The 11,267-nt window shown below is 43.6% G+C and overlaps 1 protein-coding gene across 2 annotated transcripts; it reads right to left on the bottom strand.

The window, feature by feature from the left end:
• Nucleotides 1–3,021: 3,021 nt before the first annotated feature.
• On the bottom strand, nt 3,022–10,662 carry LOC132822699 (acyl-coenzyme A diphosphatase NUDT19-like). 2 transcript variants are annotated; one of them, XM_060835963.1, is made up of 2 exons: nt 10,558–10,662; nt 3,022–5,446 (listed from the first exon to the last, which is right to left on the bottom strand). In XM_060835963.1, exon 2 carries the CDS (start codon nt 5,439–5,441, stop codon nt 4,254–4,256), a length of 1,188 nt encoding a protein of 395 aa, XP_060691946.1. In that variant the 5' UTR covers nt 5,442–5,446; nt 10,558–10,662; the 3' UTR covers nt 3,022–4,253. The 2 variants fall into 2 exon arrangements, with proteins under 2 accessions (XP_060691946.1, XP_060691947.1); XM_060835964.1 differs by lacking the exon at nt 10,558–10,662 and adding an exon at nt 10,324–10,362.
• Between the last annotated feature and the right edge of the window lie 605 nt (nt 10,663–11,267).

Here is an 11,267-nt window from a genome sequence, read left to right as displayed (position 1 = left end):
GCCAGAATTAAAGGAGCACAGATATCTCAGATGGTTATGGACCTCAAGCTGATTACCAAGATGTGTGTCGGGGGAGGAGGAGAGGGGGAGGAGAGCTGGACTCAATATGGGTCAATGACCATAAGGGATGTTTCTGCTCATGCAGCCAGATAAGCTGCAGAATAATTTAGGATGGAGAAGTTGAGAGAGGTGGATGGTGAAGCAGAACTAACTTTAGTAAAAAGTAATGTTGTGCCTTCAGACTATGTCGTAGATGTTAATATGTAGATGAGAAATAGTAGGAGATCGTGTGACACCATAAGTAATAGTATGAGAGGTGACTGTTTAATTGACAATTTGTGGTTTGTGGTTCTGGCCACCATCAATTTTCTTTTTTATTCTTTTAATAAATAAACAATATGGTTTAGACATCCTCTGAGGATCATTATAACAAGAAAAATCAAAAAGCCAACAAAAACTTAAAACTAAGTTAAAACATAATTTTCAAAATGTGATGATGCACCTCATCCTCAGTGGATTTCATCAATCATAGAGTCCTGTACAATTTTATTTTTTACTCTGAAAATAAAGCTCTTTCTACACTGTACCTGTCAAACATTCCAGATCAAGTACAGCATGAGGTTAGATAGATACTCTTAAACTGAAAACAAAACTCCCTCTACTTATTTAAAATGCAAGTAAAGATCCTTCCATGCTGTCCCATCCAACACTCCAAGGATAGGTGCAATATGGGATTAGATGTACAGTAAAGCTACCTCTACTCTTCTAAATTGTGGGTAAAGCCCTCTCTACTCATTTAAACGGAACATAAAGCTCCCTCCACCCTAATCCTTGTGATGCCCACAGTCTACAGGCGTCTATCTACTGGTGAGCACTACATGCTCCCTCTCCAGGAAAGCACAAGCACAGATATAACTGTGAAAGAGGCGCAGACAGTTAGGAAACAATAAGCCTCTCTACAAATTGCTGTTTGGGCCTGTTAAAGGCCACCTTGGCCAGGCCCAGGAGCAGACCAACGAGAAGGCCCTGTCACCCCTCCCTGCATGGTGTACCCTTAGATCAGGAGTGTGGAGCTGAAGAGCTAGTCTATTTATCAATGGTAGAGGACGGACCTATGTTGAATCTTAGCTTACTTCAGACAAGTATTTTTATTGCAGAAAGGACATTTGAGGACTCATCTACTGAGGTATTATGGGCTGAGGTTAGAAACAGGAGAGGAGTGGGTACCTTGTTGGGAGTTTTCTATAGGCCTCCAAATAGTTCCAGAGATGTAGAGGATAGGATAGCAAAGATGATCCTCATTAGAGGCAAGAGTGACAGGGTAGTTGTTATGGGGCCTTTAACTTTCCCAATATTGACTGGAATACTGTAGTTCAAGTACTTTAGATGGGTCATTTTTGTTCAATGTGTGCAGGAGCGTTTCCTGACACAGTATGTAGACAGGCCAACAAGGGGCGAGGCCACATTAGATTTGGTATTAGGTAATGAACCTGGCCAGGTATTAGATTTGGGAGGTAGCTGAGCACTTTGGTGATAGTGACCACAATTTGGTTAGATGGAAAGGGATAGGTATATACCACAGGGCAAGTGTTATAGCTGGACGAAAGGCAATTATGTTGCAGTTAGGCAAGATTTAGGATGCATAGGATGGGGAAGGAAACTGCAAGGGATGGGCATGATTGAAATGTGGAGCTTATTCAAGGACCAGCTACTGCGGGTCCTTGACAAGTATGTACCGGTCAGACAGGAAGGAGGTCGTCGAGCGTGGGAGCCATGGTTTACCAGTGAAGAGGAAGAAGGTGGTTTATGTTAGGATGAGATGTGATGGATCAGTTAGGGCGCTTGAGAGTTTCAAATTAGCCAGGAAGGATCTAGAGAGAGCTAAGAAGAGCCAGGTGGGGGCATGAGAAGTCATTGGCAGATAGGATCAAGGAAAACCCTAAGGCTTTCTGTAGCTATATCAGGAATAAAAGAATTACTACAGTAAGCTTAGGGCCAATCAAGCATACTGCTGAGAAGTTGTGCATGGAATCAGGGGAGATAGGGGTAGCATTCTTCAGTATTCACACTAGAAAAATACACTGTGATCGAGGAGAATACTTTGATACAACTACCAGAATAGATGGGATTGAGATGTATAAGGAGGATTTGTTAGCAATTCTGAAAAGTATAAAAGTAGATAAATTCCCCTGGTCCGGATGGGATTTATCCTAGGATTCACTATCCTAGGAAGCCAGGGATGACATTGCGAGCCTTTGGCTTTGACCTTTACGTCATCATTGTCTGTAGGAATAGTGCCAGAAGACTGGAGGATAGCAAATGTTGTCCCCTAATTCAAGAGGGGGAGTAGAGACAACCCTGGAAATTATAGACCTGGAAGCCTTACTTCAGTTGTGGATAAAGTGTTGGAAAGGGTTACAAGAGATAGGATTTATCATCATCTCGAGATGAATAAGGATAGCCAACATGGTTTTGTGAAGGGTAGGTCATGCCTCACAACCTTTATTGAATTCTTTGAGAAGGTGACCAAATGTGGATGGGGGAAAAGTGGGTTGATGTGGTGTATATAGATTTCAGTAAGGCATTTGATAAGGTCCCCCCACTGTAGGCTATTGCACAAAATATGGAGGCATGGGATTGAGAGTGATTTAATGGTTTGGATCAGAAAAGAGAGGGTGGTGATTGACGGAAAATATTCATCCTGGAGTTCACTTACTAGTGGGGTACCGCAAGAATCAGTTTTGGGGGCCACTTTGTTTGTCATTTATATAAATGACCTGGATGAGGGCATGGAAGGATAGGTTAGTAAATTTGCAGATGACACTAAGGTCGGTAGAGTTGTGGATAGTAATTGTTAGGACGGAGCTACCGCCCCGGGTGTTCGTTTGAAGGAGAGAGACACTGGATCTGATTCAAAATATAAGCTTTTACTTAGAGAGAGACACATCCGTAAATACAGTGAGATATTTACTGCTCACTGGAGAAGGCGTGTTCTGAAATCTTTCCAAAAACCCCTGCTTGATATATTGTTTGCTAAGCTAACGCTACGTAATCACTCACACACGTGATCTCTCACAGACAAAGGCTTCCTGTGAACAGGCCTCGGCCTTGGCAGGTATCCACGAGATGGTCTGTCTTGTAAACAAGGTCTCCGAGTAAAGGCTGCCATTGTATTGGTCTGACCTTGGTAGTCCAGCTGCACAGGCAGTTTCGGTAAACAGTCCAAACAGCAGCTCCGCAACGCCCCCCGATTTCCCAAGCAGCAACTACAGGTCTACCCTCCCTCGGCGTATAGATATATATCCCAACATAATGAAGGATGTTATCGATTACAAAGAGACATAGATAAGCTTCAGAGCTGGGCTGAGAGGTGGCAAATGGAGTTTAATGCACAATAACGTGAGGTGATTCACTTTGGAAGGAGTAACAGGAATACAGATTATTGAGCAAGATTCTTGATGGTGTAGATGAGCAGAGTGATCTGTGTCCAAGTACACAGATCCTTAAAAGTTGCCACCTAGGTTGATTGTGTTGTTAAGAAGGCATACAGTGCGTTAGCTTTTATTGGTAGAGGGATTGAGATTTGGAACCATGAGATCATCCTGCAGCTGTACAAAACTCTGGTGTGGCCACATTTGGAGTATTGTGTACAGTTCTGGTCACCGCAATATAGGAAGGACGCGGAAGCTTTGGAAAGGGTTCAGAGAAGATTTACTAGGATGTTGCCTGGAATGGAGGGAAGGTCTTACGAGGAAAGGCTGAGGGATGTGAGACTGTTTTCGTTAGAGAGAAGGTGGAGAAGTGACTTAATTGAGACATAAGATAATCAGAGGGTTAGACAGGTTGGACAGTGACAGCCTTTTCCTCTGATGGTGATGGCTAGCACACGGGAATATAGCTTTGAATTGAGGGGCGATAGATGTAGGGCAGATGTCAGACTGAGTTTCTGTACTCAGAATAGTAGGGGTATGGAATGCACTGTCTCCAATAGAAGTAGACTCACCAACTTTAAGGGCAATTAAATGGTCATTGAACAAGCATATGGAAAAGAATGGAATAGTGTAGGTTAGATGGGCTTCAGATTGGTTCCACAGGTGGGTGCAACATCAAGGGCCGAAGTGCCTGTGTGCGCTGTAATGTTCTAATTCTTTTTTGATATTGTTACCCGTGTTCTATTTGAAGACATTCAAAAATAAATTTTGATCATTTAAGAACATTTTTGACAGATATTTTTGTTGATTCATTGGAAGAACTTACAGATAACTGGAAAGTATTGGGTTCACTATTAGTGGATTGATGTGTTTATACGGTGGCTCAATATTCACGTACAGTGTTATGCCATGCAAATCTCTCAGTTCCGCACGATTTAGTTTGGTAACCTCTAACCTCAATTGTTCCAGAGTTTTTGGGGAACTGATGTTCATCTGCTTTTCTCCTGTGTAATCTGGATCCTCTGGATAAAGTTCATCCCCAGGACACAAAATCGCAGAGCCATCAGAAGCAAGAAGACGAATTGGAAGCCATCGTTCACAGCCTTCCAATGCCCGGTGCTGGATAAACTGCTGCAGATCCTGAAAATGGGGTATTTGGCAGAGTCTGTTCAGTTCATACCACTGCGGGGGAGGGATGTAGAATTTCCCCGAAATGTAGCCTTCAGCAAAATCAGGTGGGGACATCCAGTTGTGAGAAACAGTTTCATAACCATCTTGCAATGTGAAAGGAATCTCTTGCAAACAACAGATGAAGAATGCAGTATCAAAACGCTTACTCTCCAAGTAAGTGGGAGTTAACCAATTACTCCACTCCTTCAATGCCCAAATATTTGGTATACAGTCCAGCTCTTTGCAAAGCTTTATAAAATTTGCTGCATTTTTCTGCACAAGCAGCCTCCAATTTGCAAGTTCCTTTTGGTCGTACTGTGTGAGCTTTATGGCTCCTTGGCTGCTCGAACATGTTTCAGGGGTATTTGGCTTCACAAGTAGAATCCCTGATTCTTCAAAAGTTTCCCTAATAGCACAAATACGGAAAGCCACCTCTCCAGGGACTTCAGATCCTAGCTTTCTCCTGTCCGTTGCAAAAATTGGAGGTCTTTTGGAGGTTTGTTTGACTGTACCAAGTTTAAAGTTAGGTGGCTTGCAAAAGGACTGAAACATCTGAATCCACTCACTGGAAAAATCAGACGGACTGATCGTACCTCCAGGAAATACCTGAGCATGAGGCAAGAAACTGCTTTTTGCACTCCGCTGTAACGTAAGTACAGCATAATCAAAGACAGGCTTCTCCAACCATGAGTGAATTACATTTCTTTTTTGTTTCGGCACTGAACGTGGAGGCTGACAAGTCTGTGTACTGGTAGGATCTTTATTCACAAAACAATTTCGAACACCCGAAGTCAAGATGACAGTGGCTGCTTCCTTCCAATACTTTAAGTCTCGATTCATCTTTGCTGCAACAAGGTGCAATCTATTAATTTATTACTTGTTGCTGGAACTGTAGAGCTCTTACAGCTCATCAGCAATCCTAATGTCTTCTTGCTCAGACCAACAACCCCAACACTTTCTAACATGGAGGGCTCAAATCTTCCATAAGGAACTCTCAAAAACAGCAGATTTACTAGAAAGCTTATGTACTGCCCCCCATGCCCCCAACCCCCACCCAACAACTCTCCATAATCCGATCTGGTCAACTCTGCAAGATCCACTAATCTCAATCAAAATAATACACAACAATTGTGCTTGTGGAAATTTGATCACTGATCTGGATTTCAACTCCTGAAGAGGCAAATTGGGCAGTGCATTGTGTAACATGGCAGTTAGGGTGGAAGCTAGAAGGCAGGACGAGCAGCATAGGAATCTCAGAATTGCCAGTAATGCCACAGGCTAGTGATGCTAGAAACAGACAGCGAATACAGATGAAGACGTGGCTACAGCACTGGTGTAGGAGGGAAGGCTTCAGATATGTAGGTCATTGGGATACCTTCTGGAGAAGATGGGATCTGTACAAGAAGGACAGATTGCACCTGAACTGGAGGAACTGGGTGGGCGGTTTGCTGGAACTGATTGGGAGGGTTTAAACTAGATTGGTAGGGGGTTGGGAACCAGAGCTATGGATCAGATGATGGAGTAGGTTGTGAGAAGCCAGATACAGCATACAGAGAGTCTGTGAGGAAGGACAGACAGTTGATAGGGCAAAGGTGCAGTCAGTGAGATGGGTTGAAGTGCATCAATTTTAATGCAAGAAGGGTCAGGAATAAGGGTGACAAACTTAAGAGCATGGATCAGTACTTGGTACTATGATGTTGTGTCCATCATGGAGGCTTGGATATCACAGGGACTGGAATGGTTGTTGGATGTTTCAAAAGGAATGGTGGGGGTGGGGGGTGGGATGGGGTAAAAGAGGTGGAGGAGTGGCATTGCTAATCAGGGATTGTATCACAGCTGAAGAAAGGGAGGTTATCGCAAAGGGTTTGTCTACAGAGTCAATATGGGTTGAAGTCAGAAACAGCAAAGGAGCAGTCACTTTATTGGGAGATTTCTACAGATGTCCCAATAGCAACAGAGACACAGTGGAGCTGATTGGGAGGCAAATTTTGGAAAGGTGCAGAAGTAACAGGGTTGTTTTCATGGTGATTTTAATTTCCCTAATAATGATTGGAACCTCCTTAGTTCAAATAGATTGGATGGAGCAGTTTTTCTCAGGTGAATCCAGGAAGGGTTCTGACTCAAAATGTGGAGAGACCAATTAAAAAGGAGGCCATATTGGATTTGGTGCTTGGCAACGAACCATGACAGATGTCTGATCTCTTGGTGGGACAGCATTTCAGTGAAAGTGATCACAACTCTCTGACCTTTACTATACTCCTGGAGATGGATAGGAGCACATAGTATGGGGAAATATTTAATGGGGGAGGGGGAATTACAATGTTATTAGGCAGGAACTGGGGCACCTAAATTGAGAACACATGTTCTCAGGGAAATGCACATGAGAAACATGGAGTTTGTTTAGGGAGCACTTGCTGACGGTGCTGGACAGGTTTGTCCCACTGAGGCAAGAAAGGGACGATAGGTTGAAAGAACTGTGGGTGACAATGAATGTTGAACATCTAGTCAAGAGGAAGGAAGCTTACTTGTCTTGGTTGAGGAGGCAATGATCAGACATGGCTCTAGAAGGTTATAAGGTAGTTAGGAAGGAACGGAAAAATGAACTTAGGAGAACTGGAAGGAGACTGAAAAAGCTTTAGAAAACCCCAAGGTATTCTACACTTCTGAGAGGAACAAGAGGATGTCCAGAGTGAGGTTAGGGACTTCAATATTTGGTCTGTTTGTATTGTTTTCCTGTAGATGCTGGTTTGAACTATAGAAGCAATCATCCCAACGCCCATAAACAAACCTGCATTAGAACATTATTTCAATGAGCCAACACACACTGCATCACAGAGGAACTACAAAGAGCAGAGGAAAATCACCTGTACAGTGTATTCAAAAAGAATGGGTACCAAATGAACACAGTCTGCTGACTTCTCAGCAACAAACTCAAAAAAGCAGACAAAACGTCCAGAAACCCTAGCCACTTTCCCCCACATCAAAGACATCTTGGAAATGACTGCCAGACTATTCAGACCTCTTGGTAGCCTACAAACCCACCAATGCACTAAACCAGCAGCTAATGAACTCGAAAGACTCCATACAAACAACAAGCAAAACTACTGTCATTTACAAAATAGCGTGCAAGAACTGTAACAAACACTACGCTGGGCAAACAGGCAGAAAACTAGCCACAAGAAGACACGATCCACTCTCACTCGTACTTTTACACACAAATGAGGAAGGACACCACTTCAACTGGGCCAACACATCTATCCTAGGACAAGTCAAACAGAGACATGCACGAGAATTCCTAGAAGCATGGCATTCCAACCTGAACTCTAATCAACAAACATATCAATTTGGACCCCATTTACCACATTCTGAGAAAAAGAACAGGAAATGACATCATCACAGCAAATTATATTATCAACCTAAGGAAATCTAAATATGTAAATAGAAAGTGGGTCACTAACACCAGTGCTTCGCCAAGACTCTCTGATGATGCTAACCAGTGTAGTGATGAAACATCTGTAAAAGAAACTTCCAGCTCAGTGAGCAAACTTACATTCGGGTTGGTGCCAAGAAAGTTGAGCTGAAAGTTTTGAAAAACGTAAGGAGAGATAAGTCCCCTGGGCCAGATGGGATATACCCAAGGTTCCTACAGGAAGTGAGCGAAAAGATTGTTCCATCTTTGCATCTTCACTATCCACTGGAGTACTGCCAGATGATTGGAGGGCAGCAAATGTTAGTCCCTTGTTCAAGAAATGGAGTCGGGATAATCCTGGTAACTACAGACCAATCAGTCTTATGTCTGTGGTGGGAAAACTTATGGAGAGAACTTTGAGAGACAGAACTTATGATTATTTGGAAAACCACAGCTTGATTAGAAAGTCAGCATGGCTTTGCGAGTGGAAGGTCATGCCTCACAAATCTTATTGAATTCTTTGAGAATGTGACAAAACACATTAATGACAGTAGAGCAGTGGATGTGATGTTCATGGAATTTAACAGGGCGGTTGATAAGGTTCCCCCGGTAAGCTCATTCAAAAAGTAAGGAGGAATGGGATACAGGGAAATCTGGCGGTCTGGATACATAATTGTTGGCCCATAGAAGACAGAGGGTATTAGTAGCTGGAAAGTATTTGGTGACCAGTGCTGTTCCCCAGGGATCAGTTCTGGGACCTTGGCTCTTTGTGATTTTTATAAATGACTTGCAATGAGGAAGTGGAAGATTGGATTAGTAACTTTGCTGATGACACAAAGGTTGGTGGAGTGGTGGATAGTGTGGAAATCTGTTGTAGGTTGAAACGGGACATTGACAGGATGCACAGCCGGGCTGATAAGCGGAAGATGGAGTTCAACCTGGAAAAGAGTGAAGTGATTTATTTTGGAAGGTTGAATTTGAATGCAGGATATAGGGGTAAAGGCAGGATTCTTGGCAGTGCGGAGGAACAGAGGAACCTTGGGTCCATGTCCATAGATCCCTTAAAGTTGCGACCCAAGTTGATAGGGTTGTTAAGAAGGTATATGGTATATTGGCTTTCATTAGCAGGGGAGGGTTGAGTTTAAGTGCCACAAGGTTATGCTGCAGCTCTGTAGAGCCCTGGTTAGACTACACTTGGAATATTGTGTTAAGTTCTGGTTGCCTCATTATAGGAAGGAATGTGGAAGCCTTAGAGAGAGTGCAGGCGAGATTTAACAAGATGCTGCCTGGACTGGAGGCCATGTCTTATGAAGCAAGGTTGAAGGAGCTAGGGCTTTTCTCATTGAAGCGAAAAAGGATGAGAGGTGACTTGATAGAGGTGTACAAGATGATGAGAAGCATAGAGTGGATAGCCAGAGACTTTTTTCTCAGCGTAGAAATGGCTATAACGAAAGGGTATAATTTTAAGGTGATTGGAGGAAGGTTTAGGGGAGATATCAGAGGTAGGTTCTTGACACAGAGTGGTGGGTGCGTGGAATGCACTGCCAGTGGTGGTAGCAGAGTCAGATACATTGGGACATTTAAGCGACTCTTGTATAGGCATATGGAAGATAGCACAATGAAGGGTATGTTGGTTAGTTTGATCTTAGAGGAGGATAAAAGGTCAGCACAATATCAACAGCTGAAGGGCCTGTACCGTGTGTGGTATGTTCTACGAGGATTGTAAATCATCCTCTTTAATTCCAAGAATGTTCTGCTTTATCTCAGTCTTTCTCACTTCATGTTGTTGCAATTTCATTACAGTATTAGATTAGATTAGATACGTGGAAACCTGAGGAAAGAAGAACCACTGGTTTACCTGTCACAAAGTTACCAGGAATTGAGTTACAGGCCAGTCAAGGCCCAGCTAAATACATCATATTTGAAAAATCTTTTTTCTTTGCAAACCACAAGGATAGTTCCTCTGGGCTTCTGGACAGGCCTTGAGTTTCATCAAACGATTCATCTCAAATACCTCTCTCACTCAGTGAAAACACTCTTCCTCAATCCAACCCACCTCTCTGCTCCCACAAACCCTACCTCAATTCTCAACTTCAATTCAAACTACAAGCCACCACTCCTCTACCCACTGCCTCAAACTCCTGCAACCAACCCACTCAAGCCATTTCACCCCCTGAAACCATTGCTCAAATCAGACTTTTTGTCCTCAAAATCCCATTCCTTCTGCCCCAGATTCCTGTTTCCCTCCTCAATGCCCCCCAAACACTGTGACTGCCAGGAGCTCTAACCCCCATCGACTGCCCAGCCTCTTACCACCACTTCCCCATGCGCAGTGGCAGGCCAGTTGAGGTTCACACTCCTCCAGCCTGGATACAGCTGAAATGCACCTGGGCCTTTCCTTTCCCCTGGATCGGGCGGCAGTTTCAGGGTTTTAACTTAGAGTTCCCACCCTTCCGTGTTGTATAAGGTTGGGCAATACCTACTGGCTGAAGCGTAGGTCCTGATTCTAACTCCCGAGTCCGTTACTGTATGACAGGGTTTTCTTACCGAGGTTTGTTCCAGATCACGGTGTCGTTAAGTTTCCGAAGCTGTCAAAAGTTGACAGCGTGTCTTTACCAGCTGTGCACAGTCCGGAACATTAGCACAAACACAACTCCATGTCCTAACTTAGAAGGGGAGCTCACCGAGTGCGCCTGCGCACGGTCCCAGGCACGCCACATCTGTGTGTTTAAGGTCCGCATTTCCCAGTCGTGTGCACAAAAAGGACATGACAATGCAACAAAAATTTGGGAATCAGTAGCTGCTGGGAAAACTCAGTGGAGAAAATGCAGAGTTAAGATTTTGGGTCTTCTTCACAACTCAGGAATTTGTGTTAGGGAGTTGAATACAAAGAATATGTATAGATGTAAAGAGTATGCAGCCCTGGTGTGAAAGTGAGAATAACAACTCCTGACACAAACGCTTCATTCAACCAAGTGTGGCATCAAGGACCCCTGGCAAAACTGGAATCAATGCGTAACAGGGGGCAAACTCTCCACTGATTGGAGTTATAGTTGGCACATAGGAAGAGGTTGTGGTCGTTGGAGGTCATCATGTCAGCTCCATTTCATTTCTGCAGGAGTTCCTCAGGATAGTGGCCAAGACCAAAACATCTTCAGCTGCTTCATCTATGACATTCCCTCTATCATAAGCTTTTAAGTGGGGAAGTTCGCCAATGATTGCACAATGTTCAGCACCATTCATGACTTCTCAGATAC

Source organism: Hemiscyllium ocellatum, chromosome 15 (genome assembly GCF_020745735.1).
Source record: "Hemiscyllium ocellatum isolate sHemOce1 chromosome 15, sHemOce1.pat.X.cur, whole genome shotgun sequence".
Classification (NCBI taxonomy): domain Eukaryota; kingdom Metazoa; phylum Chordata; class Chondrichthyes; order Orectolobiformes; family Hemiscylliidae; genus Hemiscyllium; species Hemiscyllium ocellatum.
The sequence above is the reverse complement of the archived record's forward strand: the minus strand, read 5'-3'. Positions and strand labels throughout refer to the sequence as shown.